General features: G+C 42.8%; 1 protein-coding gene across 1 annotated transcript in view; it reads right to left on the reverse strand.

Moving 5' to 3' along the window:
• The window catches only part of FBN1 (fibrillin 1), a 216,013-nt gene that overhangs the window by 11,053 nt on the left and 179,252 nt on the right, over positions 1-25,708 (reverse strand). The window contains 15 exon segments of the mRNA XM_053366046.1: positions 1,203-1,319; positions 2,035-2,157; positions 3,265-3,390; positions 4,765-4,971; positions 5,520-5,645; positions 8,196-8,327; positions 9,215-9,337; positions 11,192-11,311; positions 11,718-11,834; positions 13,078-13,143; positions 14,135-14,284; positions 18,750-18,875; positions 20,291-20,410; positions 21,480-21,608; positions 25,167-25,283. Of these exon segments, the coding sequence (XP_053222021.1) occupies positions 1,203-1,319; positions 2,035-2,157; positions 3,265-3,390; positions 4,765-4,971; positions 5,520-5,645; positions 8,196-8,327; positions 9,215-9,337; positions 11,192-11,311; positions 11,718-11,834; positions 13,078-13,143; positions 14,135-14,284; positions 18,750-18,875; positions 20,291-20,410; positions 21,480-21,608; positions 25,167-25,283 (1,899 nt within the window).

Below are 25,708 nucleotides of genomic sequence, written 5' to 3' on the forward strand. Positions count from 1 at the left end.
CAAAATGTTGCAGCGTGCAGTGCTTCTGTTCAGGGTTCAGCCAGATGGCCATGTTTTTTCCCCATTTATCCCTTTCCCCAGTTTTCCACCCCCTCCCCCAACAGCATCCTGTGGCCAGTTGGGAGCCTGTGGTCAAATCTTCCCTGTGGACAACTGACAGTTGAATCATAGAACTAGCACGTCGGAAGGGGCATGGTGGGTCATTTAGTCCAAAACCCTGCAATGCAGGAATCTCAACCAAAGCATCCATGACAGGTGGCCATCCAAGGTCTGCTTAAAAACCTCCAAGGAAGGGGAGTCCACCATCTTCCAAAGGAGTCTGTTCCACTGCTGAACAGCTCTTACTGTCAGAAAGTTCTTCCTGATGTTTAGTCAAAATCTCCTTTCTTGTCCTACCCTCTGGAGCAGTAGAAAACAAGCTTGCTCCATCTTCCATGTGACAACTCCTTAGATATTTGAAGATGGCTATTATATCTCCTCTTGGTCTGCAATTCATCTATGACTAGGGTTTCTCAAATCAACTTGACATTCTGCCCATGGCAACTAACCATATCCTGGACTAAGCTCCTCTCCCATCCTCTGGATACTCAACACAGTGACAACAATTTGAGTTTTACAGAAGCCACTGGAGTGCATTGTTTCTGCCTCCCAACATAAAAGCAGATTATGCTTTCCATTTCGTACGTTCTCTGCAGTTCCCTGAGACTTTGTGGGGGAAGGTTTCCCCAAGTGCTCTGCATGTGCCACCAGAACTGGAGGTGGGACCACAAATTTGTGGTGACCACAAATAATGTCTGGCTACTTAGGCAAGCCCAAATTGTGGACCTCTGGCTATGCCTTTGCCTACAAAAAGTATAAATCCTCAATAGCATCCATTCAAGTGGCTGTAGGAAGTGAAAACTGTCAGATGCATTTGAGTTGTATCATCACAAACACTTCTTTCTTCCTTGATAGGTCAAGTGATGGAGAAAGATCCAGACCAGTAATCAGTCATGAATATATGAATATAATAGAGGAAATATGTAATGGGGAAATGCAGAAAGGTCTTGGCCTTTCAACCATGTAGTCTGCTCTAGATTGGTGTTGTAGCCAATCTAGTTGTCAGCCATTGTCATATATTATGATATTGTAGTGTGTGCAGCAGCAATGATTGCGAGACAGAAAAAAACCACAAATAAATCTCAATATTCTTTGTTACTCACCAATACACGCTGAATGATGTTGAGTAAATCCAGGGGGGCATTTACAAGTAAAGCCCCCGATGGTGTTGACACAAAGGAACTGGCAGTTGTGCTGCTTGGTTGCACACTCATCAAGATCTAAAAGGGAAATATACACTTTTCAATTTCTCTTCTTCATAAAGGCAAAGGAGCAGAGTGAACCATAAGATATAAATCCAGCCAAGCAGAAAGTATCAAGGAACATTGCCCTTGTCACTTTTGATGGAACATTCTTTCTATTCTTCTGGACCTGGTCGAATTTATTTATTTCTTTATATAACATTTTTGTGCCATTGTTCAACTCTAAAAAGAGCCCCCAGGGTGGTTTACAACAGTGAAGTATCAATACAATTGAACAGAAAATTCAAAGCCAAAGCAATTCACTGCCACATTTATCTCAGGAGTGTGCATTTGATTAGTTGCGAGTGCATTCACATTCAAGATTGCTTCATATTATCCTCTTAGAATGCACTCAACTATGAGCATGTTAGGGGAACAATTCTGTCTTTCACTAATGCAGAAAAGGTGTTTGTTTTCCACAACACAAATTCTGCATGTGCTTGGGTTGTTTCTTGTTTATGCTTAGGGCCTGCAACTGGGTAACCCAAGGTAAAATCGAGGCCAATGACAGGCTCTATCTGTTCCCTTACTTGCCAATTTAAGAAAAAAAGAGGCAAGGAAGCTGGCAAGAGAGCTTATGGTCAGCCACTTTATCCCTTTATTCCTTCTCAAAATAGCCTTGCAAGTAAACTAGCTCTTTACCACACATATAGATACACCTTTCAAATAATATCCACATACGGGCAACATTTACCTTTGCAGCTTCTCCCATCCTCCAGCAAAATGTACCCTTTTGGACATGAGCACTGATAACTGCCCTCTGTATTTTTGCAGATAAAATTGCAAGGCTTTGGAGACAGGTTGCACTCATTCAGATCTAAAGTAAAACAAGACAAACACTTTTCATTTATATTAATAGCGTTGTGGTATTAATAATTACTGCCCCACCCCAAGTGACTGATTAAATTTACCGGGTATATGCTGCACTTCAGTGTACTAGGAGGTCAATTTACAAAATATAAACAAGGATCATCAAAATACAGTAATAACTGCCAACATATGTCCAGATTTTCCTGGATATTTTCCCGATTTCTGCCCAGACACTGCTGCCAACTGCAGTATTCCGGATAAGTCTGGGAAAATCTGGACGTATGGCAACCCTACTTCTACTAATTCTTCTAGGATTTGCATTTTACCCCTCAGGAGCTGCATGGCGAAGTGATGATTGGATTGCATGAAACATTATTTTCATTACTTTTTCTTCCCTGCTTTGTAAATCACTACAAGTTCAGCTGCTACTGGCTTCTTCTGGGCTTTTCACTCTTTTTTTCTTGACTACTTTATATCCTCCTGCTATGTCACCTAGGCAGGATGCAACCTTCTAATTTGGGGTGGGAAGCTTCTGGTTCTCCAGATGTTGCTGGACCATAATGCTCATCATCCATCAATGGCAATGCTGCCTAGGACTGATAGCTACACCTGGAAGGACAGTCTTCCCCACCCTAATCTAGACAATTCCTTCTACTCCATAAAACACTTCTTTTATAGAGGCTTTTCTCAATCACCATTCTCGTGCATATTTTGAAAACAGCTATCAGCCCCTTTATCCTCATGATCCCCCATGTTGACTACACTACAGCTTTCTCGGGCCTTTAAGGCCATCACTTGAGAGCCACCTTAAAATTTAAGCATCTGTGAGGTTACCCACACAGATTTGAGCACGGCAAAAGTTGAGAGAACAGGTTTATGGTGGCTTGGTGAAAAGCACCTAAGCTACATGGCAAGGCCCTCAAAATTCATTTACCAAGGAACCTGTGACCTCCCAAAGGAGGTTGAATTCCAGCTTCCATCAGTCCCAGCCAGAATGGCCAATGATCGGGGTGATGGAAGTCACTGTACAGCAACATAGTTCCTCACCCGTCTTTAACAGAAAGGAAAGATAAATAAAATGATTATGTCTGCATATAAAATAAGAGAAACCTACCTATACAAAGTGTGCCTGTTATATCTGTAGTATAGCCCTCTTTGCAATTACAGCGGTATGATCCTCTCTCGTTGACGCATTCTCCATTCCGGCAAACATCATGAATAACCTTGCACTCGTCAATATCTGAAATTCAATAAATAGGACTATAGAGAAGGCAAAACAAAAGGGAAAAAACGGCATACCTGGGTTCAGTGCTACTCTTGTGCTTTTGCAGGAGACAAAAGTAACTTATCAGTGAAGAGAAAAACATTGATCCTACAATTTAGGAGGATTGTATATATAAAAAAAGGAAAACTGGCGATTTCATGCAATTTCACAATGAAGGAAGAAACCTCAAAATGAGATGGAACTAATGGAGCAACAGCAGACCTAGGAGTTGTCAATTAAAGTTTAGCAAATGCTGACCTTTCCACTTGGCTCGCGACCCAAGTACTGTATTGAGCCATAGTCATTACATTTCTTCTCCCAGCTAGATGTGGGAATCACATAGTGTGCTTTATGACCATGTTCTGACCCTTAGGTCATATTTTCACTTCCTCCTGCCAGTCTGAACAGCAGGAAGGCAGGGGAGGGGGAAATGTGCAAATAACATTATTGTAAGGGACATTCCTGCATAGACACTGTTGGACATACCAGTGGATAAACAGTCGAAGCAATAGAAAAGACCAACACCTATGTGAGCTAGATACCCCCAACACAAACACATGCACTTACTTTCTCAGCAATGGTCATCATCCCCCAAAGTCTGCTACTCTATCTGGCTCACACATACCCTCCTCTGCTACTCCTTCACGTTACACTGCCTATTGCTCGACTGTTTCTTTGTTTCTGCAGCACTGGATCTTCTATTTTTCCCTTGGCCTTTGCTGTTCCTGAACTACAACAGCATGTGGGAAGGGAAAGCTTTTTGGTTGGCTGCTTTGGTTGGTACATAACAGGGAGGCTAGATCCTGAAAGAGAAATTGCCATTTCCACGGTTTGTTTGGTTTGGGGGGGGGGGTTTCCCCCCCTAAGAACAGCTCGGATTGCATGGAAGAAGCAGTCTTGCGTCTGCCCCAATCCTCATTCACTTGAGTCTCAAATACCAGGGCTCATCTCTCAATGGGCAGGCAATGCTTAACCCCAGAAATTATTTCATGGCTTGTGTTTTGGTACTTTAGTCAATGAAACCTGCTACAACTTGGGCCAGCCTACATGTTACATACAAGTGTGTGGTGACCTTTCAATTAAATAAAAATAAATGAAAAGCCACTTCAGGAGGCAATTTAGGGTGGCTAAACTGCTGCCATGGGAAGGGTCAAGTGCACCCTTGGCTTCATTGTTCTCAGCTAGACCTTCTCAAAACAGTTGTTTTTTTTAAAAAAGGCTGATGTGCTACTGTCCTATGAACTTCAGGGCCCTATGAACTTCAGGCATGTGGTCCATGCCACCTAGCTACAAATTAAATGTCTAGTCGAATCGATATTTTTGGTGCTTAAGTTTCTTAAACAGTCATACCGTCGCCACTGGTTGTAAATCCACGGCCAAGAGGACAAAGTTTTTTAAAAGCTACAGTGCCCAGGAAGGGGCAGATCTCACAGTTGGGTCCCCATCCACGCCCGCCATCACAGCAGCATTCAGATTTGGTCACAGGGTTCCTGTTGCTCGATCCAATCTGGCACATGCTCTGTAAGACTTCAGTGAAGCAGTAGCCTTCTCTCTTGTCTGCAAAGCAAATGAACGTCTTTTGCAAAACGCAGACAAAGAGACTCTGATTTTGGGGAGCAGGACAGAGGGAGACAGGGACTGAAGCAGGAATATAAGAGAAAGAAGGGCATACTTAGCCATATTTAGCAACAGGGAGAATTAAAACCAGGCAGCAATAAGAAAGAGGACATTAAGTCTGGAAGAAAGAAAGAAAAGTCATTGAGTGAAGAATCCAAAGAAAGAAATAATCAGAGTTAGAATATTCCAAAGAATTGTTAGGTAACAACAGAACAATTCAATGCTTGATAACATAAAAACAGAAGCAGATTAATAGCTAGATTCACACAATTCTGGTGCTCCTAAAGTTGTGTAGATAAATATTTGAAGTAATGTACCCAGTAGTTCCCTATAATGACAGCTGAACAGCCAACACAGTAAATTTCAGCTGAATTGAACATGCTCAGTTAACAGATTTTGTGATAGTAGGAGATCTCACTAATAAGAGATAAAAAAATATTTACTGCTCTGACCCATTCTACTGCACTTTTATCTGGCCCCACACCTACCTATGCATTCATTCTGAGCTTCGTTGACGGTGAAACCATCATGGCATTCACATTTGTAACTTCCTTGTGTGTTTACGCATCGCCCATGTTCACACAATCCAGGTTTGGTTTGACATTCATTCTCATCTGTATATTTTTAAGAATATGCGACAAAATTATCACCATTAGTATTTCCACACCTACCTGAAGATGCACATAACTGTTAACTTGATTCGAAAGCAATATATATTTATAGGGAGATTTTTAAAATGCAACAAAAATACCAGACTTTTCATTTAAACTATATTCACCATGAGTGTTCAAAAATGGATCGAAATATACAATTACATTTGTTTCCTATGAGTTTCCGCAGGACAATATGTATTGATGCTTTATTATCTTAGGGTCAAACCAGATGAATTATTGACAATCTGTGGTCAGATCTCTTGTCTCTTTTAATTTATTTTAAAAGCAGATGGGTGGCGGCTGAACTGGATCAATCCAGTTGCAGGCCCAGATATCGTGCTCCCCAATTCCCCAACCCTCTGGAAATTAAAAGACAACTGAGACTTGTTTGGATCGAAACAGGCCACAACTTTATTGAATACAGATGAAAGAGGTTTGGCTTGGGCATGGGGCAATCAAAATACTTCTGGTCCGTCTGCCAGAAGTGACGCATAGGTCAATCTGAGCAGGGGTTCCCAAGGCTTACATCAAATAGGGTGACCCCCACAGGGACCACTGTCTAGGGGAGCATCATTGGCCATGGTCCCCAACTGGGTGTGAGGACATGGCAACTCCCCCCAGACCCCTTTAACAGGATACCCCAGCATGTGGAGGTGCAGGCAGAGAGTACAACCTCCCCTCCATCCATGACAAGGATTGCCCCAATGCACAACCTAGTTGTGATGATTCCCAGGAGGTAGGCAAAACCACTGGAGCCAATTTGCCTAGTGGACAAATTCCTACCCAAAATATGGCAACCACCGTAGCCACAGCAAGGTCATTGACCAGCAGCTTGAACCAAGGGAGGGTGGGGAAACTGACAAAGGTAAGGGCTCCAGGTGCGGGCCTGGAGGAGGAGCCAGGGAGCGGACCTGAAGGAAGCCTTCCTGCTCTGTCAGCTCTGCCCCTTGGTCCAGCCCGTATCCAAGCCTGCATCCCCATTTGCCAATCCTGAGTGCAGGCTAGGATCTGGCTCCTGACAGGTGGCGCAGGCTATGCCCACGCCTCCTATCCGGACAGGATGCTGATCCTGAGATCCCTCGCCGGGGCCTTGGAGGAGCCTTTGCTGTCCCGCAATGCCACAGCACCAAGAGGGTGAGCGGACTTAACACACTACCATATTATTCAAAGTAATATGAAGAGATATGGTAGATTCAGCTGCAGATTTCCAGCACTTAATCTAGTTTTGCCCTTGGATGGCTAAGGATCTTAACTTATTATCTGGTGCTTTCATGGCACATTACAATACATATTTTCTGCTCTTATGAGCTTTACTAGGCACTGCACTGTTGTGCTTTAAAATGCTTCTTTCCACACTGTAAGGACAATAAACTAAGCTAAGGGTTTATCCTACGCCTCCACTTTCCTTACTGCTTCCCCCCCAGGGAAATCCAATCTTTAGTGCTGAATCGGAACAAATGGCAATCGGGTTTTCCACAGACTGCTGTTTGTTCTGATTTAGTGCTAAAGAGCAGATTTTTTTGGAAGAAAGTGCAAACACACTGGGACCTGTGCCTAGAAAGCACAGAACAAGCAGAAAACCACTCAGGCCTGTGCTTTTTGGCAGGAGACAAGCAGAAGTATGGAAAAACCCTACGGTTCATGCTAAATGACAGATCACTCACATGGGAGAGGAAGTGTCACCCAAGCTCTGGGTACACTTTTCAATTGTGATTTCTTGAGCTGCCTGCTACCCAAGTATCAAAGGATGACATGTTCACAAGTATAGCAAGGAACAAATCAGAAATATGAACAAACCATACATAATATTTGCATTTACGAGGAATTATCCTCTGGAAATCCAATTACAGAAACTGGTCATTTAGGCTTCATTAAACATTAAACACTATGTGCTGTATTCCAGATGAAGTTAGTTGCTCTTAGTTCCCACTGAAATCACTGGGATAGGTAGTCATAACTTAAGTCCTGTTGCTTTAGTTAGTCTAACTATTTTAAAGGTAAAGGGACCCCTGACCATTAGGTCCAGTCATGACCGACTCTGGGGTTGCGACGCTCATCTCGCTTTATTGGCCGAGGGAGCCGGCGTACAGCTTCCAGGTCATGTGGCCAGCATGACTAAACCACTTCTGGCAAACCAGAGCAGCACACGGAAACGCCGTTTACCTTCCCGCTGGAGCGGTACCTATTTATCTACTTGCACTTTGACGTGCTTTCGAACTGCTAGGTTGGCAGGAGCAGGGACCGAGCAATGGGAGCTCACCCCGTCGCAGGGATTCGAACCGCCAACCTTCTGATCGGCAAGTCCTTGGCTCTGTGGTTTAACCCACAGCGCCACCTGCGTCCCTAATTTATTTTATTTTAACTATTTTTGCTTGGTTCTAATCCCTGTCTCTATATAGCCAGACAGAAAAAAAATTCCGGAATCTATTATAGTTGTCATGTTTCTACCTAGACATTAATCTGAAATCACCATCTGCCATTAGAATTTCTAGGAGATTCATCGTCACTTACCCATGCAGCCTTCACCATCTGGTCTGCGCTGAAATCCTGGCCCACATATGCACATGTATGTGCCTATCAGGTTTTTGCAGATCATTTGCTTCGAATCACAGTCGTGAATTCCATTTTCGCACTCATTCTGATCTGAAAGATATATGCATCGTTGGCAGAAGGTTGGTGAAAGATCAAAATAGCTCATTCTTACTTTTCAAAAAGCAAAAATGTAAGAACAACCAGTGACTCTGTCTCTGTAACCTTTTGGGAATACAGTGGTGCCTCGCAAGACGAAATTAATCCGTTCCGCGAGTCTCTTTGTCTTGCGGTTTTTTCGTCTTGCGAAGCACGGCTATTAGCGGCTTAGCGGCGCTTAGTGGCTATTAACGGCTTAGCGGCTTAGCGGCTATTAACGGCTTAGCGGCTTTAAGAAAAAGGAAACAAACTCGCAAGAACTTGCAAGACGTTTCGTCTTGCGAAGCAAGCCCATAGGGAAATTCGTCTTGCGGAACGACTCAAAAAACGGAAAACCCTTTCGTCTAGCGAGTTTTTCATCTTGCGAGGCATTCGTCTTGTGGGGCACCACTGTAAGTGTGTACATCAGAAAAAAGCGGATAATCTGTGTTCAAGCTCTGTGTTATCATTTTTATGCCGCTGAATCTGAATAGAGGTAGTTACACTCCTCTCTTTAGATCAGATTTATTTGTGGGATGTGGCCATCTCAAAGACACTTTCATAATATTTGTTTATCAGTGGTACTAATGATCCAGGTTTTTTGAAAACCGGGTGGGGGAGAAATATGTATACCACACTGAGCTTCTTGGAGGAAAGCTGGGATATAAACGAAATGTATGTATGTATGTATGTATGTATGTATGTAATGTATTAGTGTTCTACTCTCCTTTTAAGAAGAAACTTTTTATGATTATGCCAAAACAGGTCTGGAAGGTGAAAGTAATTAATCTTCACCCCCGCCCCCCGAGAGGAGACTTTGACTGACAGTATTGTATAATTAACAGAATTTCCAGGAATCCTACCTTTGCACATTCGCTTGTCTTCTCTGAGGATGTAGCCTGCAGGACATTTGCATTCATATGATCCAAACGTGTTCACACATCGGAAGGCACAAAGAAGAGGATTCTGTGCACATTCATTTACATCTGTATAAACAAACATAAAAACCAGATCCAAAATAAACAATTATTTTTTTTTAAAGCACCTAAAAATGGCTTTACTCCTTTATGCCTACTCTCCTGCAATTAAGAAACAAAACAGATTTTAATGTTTCTACCAAGGGACCTTAAGGGCTCCCTCTTCTTAATCCTTTTCAGAAAAGCATGGATTTGGGCTCATGCTGTTCCTTTCTCCTGGCTCAATGTGCCCTCTAGGGCACCCAGTAAGTTTTCAAACTTGCAAGGTATTGATGCTACTCATTTTTATTTTTTTCTGCATCTCTGCTTTCTTAAGATTGTCTTTGCCCAAACATTATATCTATCCTCACTCATCTCTCTCTCTCTCTCTCTCTCTCTCTCTCTCTCTCTCTCTCACACACACACACACACACACACACACACATAAATTCCTATGGTCATATCACCAGGCTCCTATTAAAGAACATGTAAAAACACATCACAATTTGAAAACTTATTAAGTCTAGCACCTTACTTTTCTAGAAAAAAGCACTGCATATTAGCATTTACAGTGGGATTGTCAGTTAGTGCAAGATTTTTGAGATTTAATTTTGACAGAAATGACAAATATGACTAAAGAAACTATTGCTTGTTGTCCAAAATTATTGCTACTGAATATTTTTGATGATACCAATGTAAATATATTGTCAAAAGAATTGGTCCTATATATGATCTTGGTTCTACTCGGAGTAGGACAAGTGCTGGATACAACCTCAAGTCATTTCCCCAAGGTGTTATTCTATGCCTCAGAAGATAAACCAAGATTTTGCATACTCATGGAAATCAGGTTCCTGGAAGTTTCATGTCCAAATTGGGATACTGATGTAAGCATGCATATTACAGCATCCCAGATACAAAGGAGCCTTGAGAGATGCCATTTCCAGGGTGACTGATGTTCCTGAGTACTCATGAATGCTGCTAAGCTGTATGTCTCAGAGTCCCTGCAGAAAGGCCCTAATTGCCACTGAAGAGTTTAGTTAGGGGTAAAAGGAAGAGACTGATGGGAGCTTGCAAGCGTGTTTGGGTGGTAACAGAGGATGTTTGGGGCTCATTATGCTGAGATCTCATCAGAAAGGCAATTGAGTTGTTGAATTTTGGAACTGGGCTCAGGGTGTGGGGGGGAAGGAGCTATTAACTGAGTCCAAATCCCAATCAAGCTCCTCAGAGTATGCCTATCAGTACCATTAAGGACTAAAACACTTCTCAACACTGGCTCCGGCCTGGTGGAAAGCTCTGCCTCATGAGACCAGGGCCCTGCAGGATCTGATCTCTTTCCGCAGGGCCTGTAAGACAGAGTTGTTCCACCTGGCCTTTGGCTTGGAGTCAATTTGATTCCCTCTCCCTCTTTCTTTTTCCTTTCTCCTCCTATGAAGAGATTGCTCCCTAATTGTTTTAATGTTGTATCTTAATCTTTTAAATTGTATTTTAATCAACTTGTTTTTATTATTGGTTGTTAGCCGCCCTGAGCCTGGTCTTGGCTGGGGAGGGCGGGGTATAAATAAATTATTATTATTATTATTATTATTATTATTATTATTATTATTATTATTAAAAATATGAAGAAATCCCAACACTCAGCTTGCACCTTTTCCTCTTTCCTCCTTTCAACTCATGAATCTGCTGTCTTTATTTCATTCTAAACTCAAGCAGCCGTGGCTTTGCCCTATGCCTAGAACAAAATATTGGACTTACTCACTACTTGGTTATCTCACTCCTTCTCACTAATGAGAACAACAGCCTACTGAAAAGCTTGGGTGTCAGGACTGAGCATGCCTTCTGAAGAAGTCCACTCAGTCCTTTCTGCAAGGAGTCAGTGGCACTCACCTTCGCATGTCACCATCGGTCCTGGCTCAAACCCTTCCTCGCAAGAACATTCGAAACTTCCAATAATATTCGTACAAGTTCCGTTTCCACATGGGTTTCCTACAGAGCATTCATCAGCATCTGGAAACATGAAAAACAAATTCACAGTATGTCATAAAATAGTCTGAAGCCTGCAACTCCAGCAACCTGCCAGATTTTGAGACTCACAGAGGACAGGATTCAATTAAGTTGTTATGCATGCAGAACTGGGTCTGTTGATGCAAGGGAACTTCTCTACCTCTCCTCCCACTGTGTCCCCTAAATCTGCTCTGGAGCGTTAGGAGGAAACTTAGAAAATATTGAGGGGAGTTTGTGGGGATGAGAAGAGGGAAAAGTCCTGATGCCCAAGTGGACCTCAATTCCCGCAAGCACACACCTACCCAAATATTCATTTGAGAACAGCAAAAGGCATTTTACATTGGATTTACTTGTGACCTGGCAGCTTAGGAATTCCAACAGCAGAATAAATACTTGTGCCATGACTTACCTATGCATTCAGTTCCTTGAAGGTTGTAACCAAATGGGCACTCGCAGCGGTAGGAGCCGTCTGTGTTGATACACTGCCCATTTTTACATCTATCTGGATCCTTACACTCATCCGCATCTTAGCCCCAAAATTAACCAAGCAGAAAAGGAAAAGAAACATTTACTGATGAATCCTGTACGGAATTGCATTCTATTTGTTAATAAATGCAAGGCAAGGAGTGGTTGATTTATCGTCCATAAATACAAGATGAAAAGATAGGCGCTTCTGCACTGTACATAGTTCAGAGTTATGGACAGAGTGGCAATAACATTTGACTCTTAACGTATGTAAACAATTTTTCTTTCTCTTATAAATTAAATACATCAAAAATTATTTAACGGTTTTTACTGTGAACAACCACCACTACCTTCCTGCACACAAATTATCCAACTTCAAGCCACCGTTGGTTATGTGGCACAACGTCAGTGAACATCAACTTCTGTAATGCTTCTTTTATGCTGCAATCCCATGTTCTCTTCCCTGGAAGTAAGTCACACTGAATGCAGTGGGGCTTACTCCAGAGTAAACAGGAACAGGACTATGCTACCACTTTTACAGTACTGTAAATTTATGTCCCTTTCCCTCCTTCTTTCAGGTATCTTGTCTATCCATTTTCTTCTCTTCTCCCTTCTCCTTCAGGTCTTCGTACAGTTCCTTCTCTTTTGTTCTCTTGCTCTCCCCCTCCAACTGCACACCCCTCCCCCAAGTTCCCTCAACTATCTGTTCTCCCTGCTGTTCCCCATGAGTCATTGTCTAGGTTGTAACACCCCTGGGGCAGGGACCTGTTCTTTCATTCACTACCAAGCGCCAGGCATAGGAACAGAGCTATACAGATAACAGGGGTGATATCCTATAACCAGTAGCAGCCGGTGGGGCAGCACAAGTAGTCTCTCCGTACTGGATGCCAAGGAGGCAATTTCCCCCCTGGCATTTGCTTGAAGTTCATTTCTCTCTTTTTTGAGAAGGGACTCTTTAGGGGTATCTTTTTAGAGCTGCTGCTGTTGTCACAGAGAGGAGAAAAGAATGGAGCAGAGAACTGCTCACTCCATCCTCTCATGACATTGTGCAGAGTGTCAAACGTTTCCTCTGGCAGAGAAAGGCCAGGAAAGCCAGCTCCAAAATGAGACTCTTAAAAGTTCACTGAGATTGCTTTGCAGAAACTGCATCTTGACCCAGAGGGATATACATTTTGAAAAATAAATAGAACTGCCACAGCAACTGCAAAGAACAGAGATTTTATCTGATGAAAAGGGACATTCTCAAACAAAAGCAGAGAGAAAACCTCTCAAATGCAATAATACTCCAAGCACTAATTACTTACCAATTGGTTCGCCAAGAGGGCCAACCAGCATGCCGGTTCCGAATGGGCAAATCTGACGATAAGCTTCTGTAAGTAAAATCAGAAGAACAAACCTGCTTAACGTGGCAACTTTTATTTGTCATCTGATACATTTAAATGTTCATAACCTTGATGAAAATCTTCTAAAGCAGGGAATTGGGAAGGCTCCCCCCCCAGGGGCAAATGTCCTACATCAAAGGTGGTGAAATGGATCTGACCAGCATGGATCCTTCCATGGGCCTTCCATGGGCCATCTTTGACATCATTATGACATCAGGTGACAGCTAGGAAGGGACTCTGGAAGCATGCCTATCAATTAATTGGCACTAAGAGAACACTTTCAAAGGTTCTTCTGTAACTTCCAAACAGGTGACAACAGGTGCAGGGAAGGTGGGCAATAGTTTGGGGGAGGAAATTCCCAGAGAAGTGGTGCAGAGAGCAAGACCAGACTCACATCGTGTGAAATTAATCAGGAGGCCCTATATAGCCCACAGGCCACTCGCCATTGTTCAGAAGACCTGGATCCAAAGATCCACAAATGTAAGAAAAACATTCTGTAGTACTATTCTGCAAATTGCCTACATAACAGTTTATGCAGCGCTATAACAGAATGGCTCTGTGACAGGTCTCATGCTTTCACTTGAGCAAGCAGACAACCACCTTTGACTTAACTTTTGTTTTTCTTACACAACACTCCACTGTGAGGTATAAAACAGATTTCACTGAGTGAAAAGCGCCTACCACATATGGAAGGGCATGTCTGGATTTAACCCACTATGTGAGGAGGCCCTAACTGTGTCTTTCTATGCATTCCAGAGGCACTGCCTATATCCAGATAGGAAAGTGAAAGCTGTTCTGCTAGTAAATGAGCTGCAGATATGAATTCAATGTTATCTTGTACCTAAAGACGAGGTAACAACTTTACAAATGTCTCCTATTTCCATTACTGTTCCATGTTTCTGTTGAAATCATTCATTTCTAATTTCTCTTATGAGTAGGCATTCCAACAACCATTGAGAAATGTTTATAATGTACATACCTTCTCCATCACCTGGACACAGTTCACATGGGTCACCCCACCCTTCTCCGTTCATATTGCAGCAACATTCTTGCTTAGAATGGTTTCTGGATTTAGGAGCCGAACATTTCCCATCTTCAAATTTAGTAAAGCAGAAGCTTACTCTCAAATCTAAACAAATAAAAACATGGTATATATTAAGGCATTTTTATTTTTTAAAAATCCAGTTGAAGGTGCTCAAAAAAGCCAGGCAAGTTGTTGATGAACACATAAATAGAACAGTAAGTTTTGATCAATACATAAGGTGGTGATCTTGGTACTATTGTGCACATACTATGTTTCTATGGCATTTATCTGACAGTCTTCTCGCTGCGGGACGACGACGACTGAGGAGGAGGCGGAGCTGGAGCCGCAGCATTAAGCTGCTAAACACGCCCCCCGGAGACACCTGGTTGGCTGCCTCCGGTGGGCGTGGGCGCCAGCCAGGTGAGGAGGGGCGGAGCTCGGGCTCCCGCCCACAACCACTCCCCTCTCTTCCAGGGAGGAGAGTCTTTCTCGTGATACCATACAGGAAATATATGGTAACGCTTTAATATAACTGAATTATCTATACTTACTGCTTGCAGTTATGGTACCTATAAATTAATGAAGTATATACCTCTGATTCCGTATTTGAGCAGAAAACAAGATGTGTGCAAGGCCTAAGGGCATTGACTAAATATTATTTATTATTTAGAATCTTTTCACTTGTACATAATTTATGATAAAATGGTATAAAAAGGCAAACAACGCATAGTGCTAAATCAATGAAAATAATTATCTGAAAAAGCATACTGTAAATATTAATTCCAAGATATGATGAAGGAACACCATTTAATTACATAATCAATCAACACATCTTAGCCAGTATTTTCTGGTTCTCATGAAGCTGTACTCTTTTTTCTTTTTTTGCAGCATTCCAGAATTTTAACAATCCATCTCCAACAGCTGGAACAGTATGAAGTTTCCAATTAAAAGCTGGTTCTAATTTTGCTGTAGTGACTGACATACCTGAAAGGTCCTTTCAATTGGAACATTCAACACACCAAACAGGAGAGAACTGCGGTATAAAATACTTTATATAAAGTAGAATCACAGTTTTACTTCTTGGGGCAGGCTATGTCCCTGGTCACCACAATGACTACAAATTTCCTCAAGGCAAACAAGGAGGCGAGTTGGGGTTTTTTTAATTTTAAGAGAACTGTTTCTTCTTTTTCAGGCTTTCAATGTACAGTCGTACCTTGGTTCTCAAACGGAATCCATTCCAGAAGTTTATTCGACTTCTGAAAACATTCAAAAACCAAGGCACTGCGTCAGATTGGCTGCAGGAGCTTCCTGCAGCCAATCGGAAGCCACAGAAGCCACCTCGGACATTCGGCTTCCAAAAAATGTTCGCAAACCGGAACACTCACTTCTGGGTTTGCAGCATTCGAGAGCCAAAACGGACGAGTACCAAGAACCAAGGTACAACTGTACTACTAAGGAGGCTCAATGAGCATTCCCACTTTGCCAAAGTCCCAAAATATGGAAACAGGGTCCATAACAAGGGTGCTGGAACCAGACGGAAGGCTGAATAGGAAGAGGAGTCATTGGGAGACAACAGCCCTGGTGTGGAAGTGGCTAATTCCTCTGAGTCAGAAGAGAAGCCTCTTCATGAGCAACAGCCTGTCTGTGACTAAAGGATTATTCACTAGCATGTCTAGAGAGGCAGAAAGAAGGTGTTATTGCATATAAATAACAGAGGATGGGAAATATATTCTGTAGCTCTCATTGGACAGGGAGAAGCAGCAGGGTCCAAGTAACTCCATTCCTCTTGGCTAAGGCACAGCAGACCATAAGGTAAAGGTAAAGGTACCCCTGCCCGTGCGGGCCAGTGTTGCCAGACTCTAGGGTTGTGCGCTCATCTCACTCTAGAGGCCGGGAGCCAGCGCTGTCCGCAGACACTTCCGGGTCACGTGGCCAGCGTGACAAGCTGCATCTGGCGAGCCAGCGCAGCACACGGAATGCTGTTTACCTTCCCGCTAGTAAGCGGTCCCTATTTATCTACTTGCACCCGGGGGTGCTTTCGAACTGCTAGGTTGGCAGGCGCTGGGACCGAGCAACGGGAGCGCACCCCGCCGCGGGGATTCGAACCGCCGACCTTTCGATCGGCAAGCCCTAGGCGCTGAGGCTTTTACCCACAGCGCCACCCGCGTCCCCAGCAGACCATACACAGCCTCAATATTATTATTATTATTATTATTATTATTATTATTATTATTATTATTTGGGGGGCACGTATTTGCAGAACTGACTTATGGAACACAAAAGGCAGGCACACGAAAGCATCCATCGATATCTCTTATTTAATTCCTTGCTATTTGTTTAATTTGTTCTCAGCCTATTCCCAGAGCAATGTTTTTTCTTAACCAAAGATCAGATCAAAGTAACCCAGAAAAAGAATATTGGAGTGGTCATTCTCAGACCTGTCCTTTTCTCCTTTCAGATGTGTTTGGACAACTGCCTGGCGTTCAGAAAAAGCATTATTGGTTTTGTATCACCACACTGTGTTATTCCAGCCGAGTAATCTAAGCACTGGAGCAGAACGGAAACCGCAAGCATCTAACAGACAGACAGCTGGCAGCTTCTCTTGCTGGCAAAAGAACAGTCTGAGTGTCAGCTGCAAAACCAGCTGCTCACCCAGTTTTGCTGGAGATTCACAGGAGCAACATCCCAGGATTTATAAAAAATATTTCAATAACGAAGGAAGAAAACCTCCATAACTATTTACCCTGAGACAATCAGCCACAATTATGTATTTTAAATTAACTAATGATTTTCCTGTTTAACAAAATAATTATCATTACTGCAAAGTGGCTTTTTTCAAGATACTGAAGGAAGTGTAAGGTAATTTAAAATTTATTAAACAAAGACTACCACTCATCTTCTCTCTCTCTCCACACACACACACACCTTTAAATTGGGTGGGTATTGCTTTTGTTTGTTACTATGTTATGTATTTTTGTGTTTTTATATTGTAAACTGCCCTGAGATTCTTGGATGAAGGGAGGTATAGAAATTTAATAAATAACAGAAATAAATTAATTAAAAGGCCATTCCATTTCCTAACCCAGGAACATACTACAGCCAAATATTTGCTAGCAATAATAAATCAATTAAAGGTAATTTGTACATCTATTGCAATCCCTTTGCTCTCTTAAGTTCAGAGGCAGAGACAATAACAAATTGGGGGTCTTTGTGGTTATTTATTGTTATTTTTGACTACTACAGCTAATGAAGACTGGAACTACTACAGTGGTACCTCGGGTTACATACGCTTCAGGTTACATACGCTTCAGGTTACAGACTCTGCTAACCCAGAAATAGTGCTTCAGGTTAAGAACTTTGCTTCAGGATGAGAACAGAAATCGTGTTCTGGTGGCACGGCAGCAGCAGGAGGCCCTATTAGCTAAAATGGCGCTTCAGGTTAAGAACGGTTTCAGGTTAAGTACGGACCTCCGGAACGAATTAAGTACTTAACCTGAGGTACCACTGTATCTACTTGCACTTTGACGTGCTTTTGAACTGCTAGGTTGGCAGAAGCAGGAACCGAGCAACAGGAGCTCACTGTTAAGAACAGACCTCCGGAACGAATTAAGTACTTAACCCGAGGTACCACTGTACTTGGCATGACAGCACTCTCAAACACTATTGCATAGAAGAGACCAAATTACACATTCAAATACAAAGAAGAGAACTTATGCAAGTTGTAGGCAGGTGGCTTTCAACAGAGCATGTGGGGAGGAATGTATTGATGTTAAGAGAAACTTTATGATGGAAACAATTACACAAAGGGGTGGAGTGCTCTTTTTTTTGCTGGAGGTCTTCAAGCAGAGGCTGGGCAGCCATCTCTTGGGGATGCCAGCTGTGGCTTTCCTGCCTTGAGCAATGGAGTTGGGTCAGTTGGCCTACAAGGCCTCTTCCAACTCTATACTCCAGTTGGTTCACTTCTTGCACATCATTCTTCCCATACTTCCACGGACTAAAACAGCAAGTCATATCAAGGGCCTCTGAATAAAAGAGGAAATCGCAGATTCCTTGAGCAAAGTTCCCATGAAGTTCTTTTTAACAACTTTCTTTAGGGGAGTAGCAGTTTCAACAGGGCAAGGCTAAAGCCGCAAGTATAAAAGATGTAAGACCTATCTAATTTATACAGCTACAAAAATTATACCACAAACACTCCTCCTCCTCTCTCTCTCTCTCTTTTTCACCCAAGCAAAGGAGGCCAAACCACAGAGTGGTTTTGGAATTCTGATAAATGCTTGTTCTAGGCAGAATTAATCATACTCTCTGTGGGAAGAAGGAATCAAAAGCAGCTAGCCCCAAGCATGGCTGCACTACTGCCAGAATTTTGAGGTGGAGTCAACAGTCCTGAAGTTCCTGGAAAGAGTTGTTGCTTTCCTTCTACTAGCTGCAAGTGCGAAAAGCAGAGGGAAGGCCCGGTTGCACTCTTCTTCCACAAAAGAGTTGTGACTAAACTCCAGAGTGTACAGGCCGCGTCAGAAGTGCAGCATCCGTTCTAAACAAAATATTCACTAAAGATAAGAGAGAAGCTTACCTTGACATCTGCGTCCTGTTGAGGACACTACAAACCCTTCAGGGCACTGGCAAGTGAAGCTTCCTGGAGTATTGTTGCATGTGCCCAAGACACAGATCTCTGCCTCTTCTGTACACTCATCAATATCTGCAAGGGATTTATATTTTAGTGCTACAAAACTGAGCCATGAACAACAAAATATATACCTAATAAAGCCAGTGTCTTGCACTACATAGCAAACCCCATTGTGGTGCTTCAGGAAGTTGATATAGGGGTCAGTAGTTGTTAGTATTTGTACTGGTACTGTATTTGTTAGAAAATGTATTTTACAAAGAATGAATTGTGCTGGGGAAAAGAAAACCTATGTAACATAATGTTGCAACAGCTGCAAAATCTTGTGAATCTGATTAAGGTCAGAGAAATGCTGAATCACTGACATGTCAATTTGTTAACTCCCTTTAACAGTGAGTGTGTGTGTGTCTTAGGTAGTGACAGGAGGAGTGGAAGTTGGAGGTTGTTTTGCTGTGTGGAAACTCTGTGACCAGAGGGGTTGGTGAGGACAGACAAGCTATAATTTATAGACTGCTTCAAAGGAGTTTTAGAAGCAAGAAGACCCTCTCTTGGGCTCAAGAGAGTGAAACACATTGCAGTGGACTGTAGGATACTGCTGATAATAGTTGCCATCCCACAAGTAAAGTGTCCTCTTCAAAGTCTTGTGTGCGGAGTCTACTTCATCACTAGGGCTTTGAGGGTGAAACCACTGTTTCACTCTTCATGACTCAGAAAATAGCCAACAGCAATAAGCCCCATTCACACACACGCATGGGAGTCACTTCTCTCCATGGTGCAATCTCATACTTCTGAGAAGCATGGGCATTTAGCATGTGGGCAGGGCACACTGGGTCCATTCACCAACCAGCAGTGTGATATCACAACACGATCTAGCAGTTCCCATGGCACTGTGGGTGGCATGTGAAGGGGACCATAGCTTATATCCCCTGGACTAGGAATAGTGAAGTGCAAAGCCCCCCACCCACCGACATTTTTCTGCCTTCTTTGCAGGTGGAAGCACAAAACTGATATAGGGAAAGAAGGAGGTGGCAAAACCCTCTGGAGGGAGCCCTAATCAGCCACTATCCAAACAAGTTACCTGAATCTGTTCTCACTTGGGCAATTAATTAAAACAAGGTTACCAGATTTTTTTCAAAGAATCCAGGGACACTTTTCATCTTCAATGCATTTTGTATGGCGACTGACTTATAAATCCGGGGACTGTCCCCAGGAAATGGGGACGTCTGGTAACCTTAAATTAAAAGACACTAAGGAAAATGCCATGGATTACCATAGAGCTCCTGGCCAACTTACGGTATCATGTTTTGGTTCCCCTCTCTCTATTTCTGATCTTTTATTATTATGTGAGAAAATATACCAATCATTTGTGACTCTCTTTGCTCATGATCCCTCCAAAAAATCTGCTGTAACTTTTTGCCCTACAAGGTATTTCACACTTGTCCTTTTTTTATCTAAAATTATATTGTGGTGAATGAATTATCTTCACATACCATTACAGTTGTCATCTTGTAAGATGTATCCAGGGGGGCAGATACATCTGTAAGAGCCATCCAGATTTTGACATGTACCAGGTGAACATTTGCCAGGATCCAATGCACATTCATTGATATCTGCAAGAAGATATAAACAAAGCAATCATTGGTTTTCATGTGTCCTAATCCTGCTCGTTTTATTAAAAACTGACATGAAATTTCAAAATTAAAACAAAGGAGAAGATTCAGTTTCTTAAACAGTGTATGTACTAGGGCAAGGGCCTAGTTACTATCAGGAAAGATGAGGGGTCATTAACTGCCATTAAGCAATTTGATCAAAGATGGTGATTGTGTCCTTTTTACCTCAACTTGATAAATGTCCTAAAGTGTTACGGTTAGAAGAGTTCCAGTTGCAAGATAATTGTAAAACTCAAAAAGAATTGATGATATTACAGTAGTACCTTGGTTCTCAAATGCCTTGGTACTCAAACAACTTGGAACCCAAACACTGCAAACCCAGAAGTAGGTGTTCTGGTTTGCGAACTTCTTTTGGAAGCCAAACATGCTCCATTTTGAGTGTTATGCTTCCGTTTTGAGTGCCACGCTTCCATTTTGAGTGTTACGCTGAGGTCTGTCTGTTTTTGTTATTTATTTTGCGTTTTTGTTTTTGCAGCTCTTTTTTTGTGACTGTGTGGAACCCAGTTCAGCTACTGATTGATTGATTGATTGATTGATTGTGTGACTACAGTACATTGTTTATTGCGTTCAGTTTATGAATTAATGGTCTTGTTAGATAGTAAAATTCATGTTAAATTGCTGCTTTAGGGGTTGTTTTTAAAAGTCTGGAACAGATTAATCCATTTTGCATTACTTTCTATGGAAAAGTGTGCCTTGGTTTTGGAACGCTTTGGTTTTGGAACGGACTTCCGGAATGGATTAAGTTTGAGAACCAAACATTCTTTATGACCAAATGCCCTAGTGTGCAAGTTTAACAAATAATACATATGTGCTTAATAACGTGAAGGGCACATTTCAAGAAGATTTCATTTCAACTGCATTCAACAGTGTACTGGTTTCTATAAAGATCTGGGATCTCAGCAGAAAATCCACTCTGTATGTCTTCCACACATAGAAACATTGCCAGCTAACTCCTACCATATAGAGCAAAACATGGCACTCAAATACTGCAGTTACGTTCATGACATACCAATACAGATCCTTCCATCTCTTGGCATCTCATAACCTTCATTGCAGATACACTGGAAAGACCCCACATTGTTGACACATTTGCCATTTCTGCACAGATTTCCATTTCCAGTGGCACATTCATCAATATCTAAAAGGAGAAAAAGGTAAGAAAGGCAAGAGTTAGGGGAGAGAAACAAAAAAAGGGGGAAGGGAACAGAACAGAATTTTCTACTACTTTATTGAATTGTATTATTGCTTTGATTAATCTGTTGTTGTTTGCTTTATATACTATTCAGTTTGATTACAATGTTCAAGGTTTTTTTAATGCTCAGTGATGCTTTTTGTGAGCTGCTTTGAGCTCAACATTTGTCGCTGGAAAAGCAGAATACCGATATTAAGTAAACTCAACTCAACTTTGGTTACTTACTGTAAATGTTCTTTCTGGGGAATGTGCAGAAATAAGACAGGGAGAATGAGTAGCTATTGGCCCCCACCATCCAGGCTAGCCTCTGCCCAACTTCTGCCCATAGCAGAGTTGGTCCCAGAGCATGAAGCAAGCATACAGAAATAGAAAACCTGAGTAAAGGGGGAAACATAAATTTCCTCCGAAGGCAGGCAGAAATGAATGCCAGGACTGGTGAAAAGGGCCTCAGCATTAGATAACAAAGCAGAAACTGCAGCAGCAACTAAAAGCACCTTAAGCCAATCCATCAGTTTGCAAGGTAGCATAGAACCTTTGAGCTGTCCAATAGTCTTATTTACTTGAAGAGGGAACACCCATTCAGATTTTGGCAGATCCTTGAATGAAATGGGAAAAGGCACCTCTCTTCTTGCAGTCTTAATCAAATAAAAAGCAGAGAGCCTAACCTCCAGGTGCCAGGTATATTCAGTGTGGGAGGGCAGGCACAAAAAAACACCTTTTGGTGCTTGCAAAATGCAATTGCCGCCAACGCCACCACCCAAATGACTATACCATATTTTGACAGAAAATCCAACTCTTCCAAAATGGCCATTATTACTGAATTAAGCTCCCACAGGCCCCCAATATCTAATGTCCAGCCCTTGGACATAATCTCCAGCCACTTGGACTACTGCAATGTGCTCTACGTGGGGCTACCATTGAAGGTGACCCGGAAACTGCAATTAATCCAGAATGCGGCAGCTAGACTGGTGACTGGGAGTGGCCGCCGGGACAACATAACACCAGTCCTGAGAGATCTGCATTGGCTCCCAGTACATTGCCGAGCACAATTCAAAGTGTTGGTGCTGACCTTTAAAGCCCTAAACGGCCTCGGTCCTGTATACCTGAAGGAGCATCTCCACCCCCATCGTTCAGCCCGGACACTGAGATCCAGTGCCGAGGACCTTCTGGCGGTTCCCTCATTGCGAGAAGTGAGGTCACAGGGAACCAGACAGAGGGCCTTCTCGGTAGTGGCGCCCACCCTGTGGAACATCCTCCCTTCAGATGTGAAGGAAATAAGCAGCTATCCTATCTTTAAAAGACATCTGAAGGCAGCCCTGTTCAGGGAAGTTTTTAATATTTAATGCTGTACTGTTTTTAACACTTGATTGGGAGCTGCCCAGAGTGGCTGGGGAAACTCAGCCAGATGGACGGGGTATAAATAATAATTAATAATTAATAATAATAATAATAATAATAATAATAATAATAAATGCTGCTTTTCTACATATCCATCTGAAGGACTGCAGTGCAAATTATGGCAGGCACTGAAATTTAAAGGTGGAGTCAAGTGTGCATACACTGACAAGCTGTGTTCCATTCCAGCCACAAGAGAACCCCAAAGGCAGCCAGTGTTAGCTTGCAATGGGAAGGGAGAGACCTCCTGCAATCTCCATAGTCCTGGGTCTCTCTTGGCCATGCCACGGCAACTGCTTATAATGCTGGCTGCTGGGGTGGCTGGGGAGCAAAGTGGATTCTCCCAGTCAGGGTGGGGCTCCTCAGAAAGTAGGGACTGGTCAGTGTTATTGCACTCCATAGAGGAATTATGAAAGGAGAGTTCATTAGAACTCCCCACCCCCACCCCTTTCTGCTTCTCCTTCTACAAATCCTTTCCCCCTATTGGCAGCTCAAGCAGACAGGGAAATGACAGAAACAGAAGGAGGCGAAAGGGAACGATTCAGAAAGGGATCTTAGAAAAACAAAAACGGACAAACAGGAGAAATACAAAAGAGATGAAGAAAAATGTAGAATCATAGAATCATAGAGTTGGAAGAGACCACAAGGGCCATCGAGTCCAACCCCCTGCCAAGCAGGAAACACCATCAGAGCACTCCTGACATATGGTTGTCAAGCCTCTGCTTAAAGACCTCCAAAGAAGGAGACTCCACCACACTCCTTGGCAGCAAATTCCACTGTCAAACAGCTCTTACTGTCAGGAAGTTCTTCCTAATGTTTAGGTGGAATCTTCTTTCCTGCAGTTTGGATCCATTGCTCCGTGTCCGCTTCTCTGGAGCAGCAGAAAACAACCTTTCTCCCTCCTCTATGTGACATCCTTTTATATATTTGAACATGGCTATCATATCACCCCTTAACCTCCTCTTCTCCAGGCTAAACATGCCCAGCTCCCTTAGCCGTTCCTCATAAGGCATCGTTTCCAGACCTTTGACCATTTTGGTTGCCCTCCTCTGGACACGTTCCAGTTTCTCAGTGTCCTTCTTGAACTGTGGTGCCCAGAACTGGACACAGTACTCCAGGTGAGGTCTGACCAGAGCAGAATACAATGTAAACAGGAGCTAGGGAAAAATAACTGGGAGCCAGTTTCCAACTAAGACAAAAGATCAAGAAAAGCAAGAGCAAATCAAGGCAGGAGAAAGGAACTAGGTCAGAGCCCCGGGAGCTGGCTAATGAAGTCCAATCTGTGTCACATGACTCTTCCTGTGACACATGATCACAATAATCCACTGCTTCTGGCTCACTCCTTCACACTCAAGGGAGCTAAATAATTTTCAGTATTAACATCCAGGAGACTGAAAACAGCCATACTTATTAAAAGAGGGCTTCCACCAACATCACACTTGCTATTTCTCCCTCTAGTACCAGACTCTCCAGATGCTGCCTCTGGCCCTCAAGAAAGGGATTCCTGATTCCAGTTTGAAGAGCTTGCAAATGTGTGCTTGCAAATGTGTGCACTTGTTTTTGTTACTAAATCATGTATATTATGCAATAAGAATTACAGTGCTATCTGGTATACTGGCCTGCGTGTTGCTTGTATTGTTTGTTGTGTTAAGTTTGCAACACAGGGGTTTGTTGTTCTATTGTGCGGGAGGCAATCCTCGAAGGATTGGAAATGCTACTGAAGACCTCAAGTATTTGTCTATTTTCTGGTGTATTATATCACGATATCTAGTAGCGCTCCAAGTTCGTTATACATAATTACACACGCAGGTAATCCTATGCAGGAGCCCACACAGCTGGTGTAATAGGGTCTACGCAGATTTAGCCGCCCAACTCTAGTTCCTTTCTCACCCAGTTCTGTGCTAGGTAAGTGAGGGAGCATGTGATGGGGGTTATTTCCAGCTTAGAAGCTGCATCTCAGTCTTTTCTGCCTGCTCACAAGGCCAATACAGCACCATAATATGACACCATCAATGTTGATTGCTGCCTTTCTCGCCCTTCTCAAGTGGCCTAGTGACTACTATGGTTGCAATGTGCAAAAACCCGAAGAGACTCAGTCGGCTTCCTTACCTATGCAGTCATTATTGTGAGAAAGGATGAATCCTGTGTGACAGCGGCAGTTGAAAGAACCAACTGTGTTCATACACGTGCCATTTCCACACGGGTCTCGTTCGCATTCGTTGATGTCTGTGAACAAAAATGAGGAAATTAGAAATGTAATGCTATGCTGGTTTTGATCTTTAAAGCCCTTTGTGGCTTAGGGCCCTCGTATTTACGGGACCGCATCTCCTGGTATGCCCCGCAGAGGACCTTAAGGTCCATGAATAATCATAGTTTAGAGGTCCCGGGCCCTAAGGAAGTCAGATTATCCTCCACCAGGGCCAGGACCTTCTCAGTGATGGCTTCGACCTGGTGGAATGCTCTGTCCCATGAGACCAGGGCCCTGCAGCATTTAACTTCCTACCGCAGGGCCTGGCTTTCAATTTGAACTTAGCATGATATTTTATTCCTCTTCCTTCCTTCCGCCTCCCCTTTTTATGAAGATTACCCGCTCTGGGATCCCACAGCTAATTCTCCCCTGGTCTCCTCGCTGGCCCAAATAGGACTAATTT

The sequence above is a fragment of the Podarcis raffonei genome, chromosome 14, assembly GCF_027172205.1.
Source record: "Podarcis raffonei isolate rPodRaf1 chromosome 14, rPodRaf1.pri, whole genome shotgun sequence".
NCBI classification, from domain to species: Eukaryota; Metazoa; Chordata; class Lepidosauria; order Squamata; family Lacertidae; genus Podarcis; species Podarcis raffonei.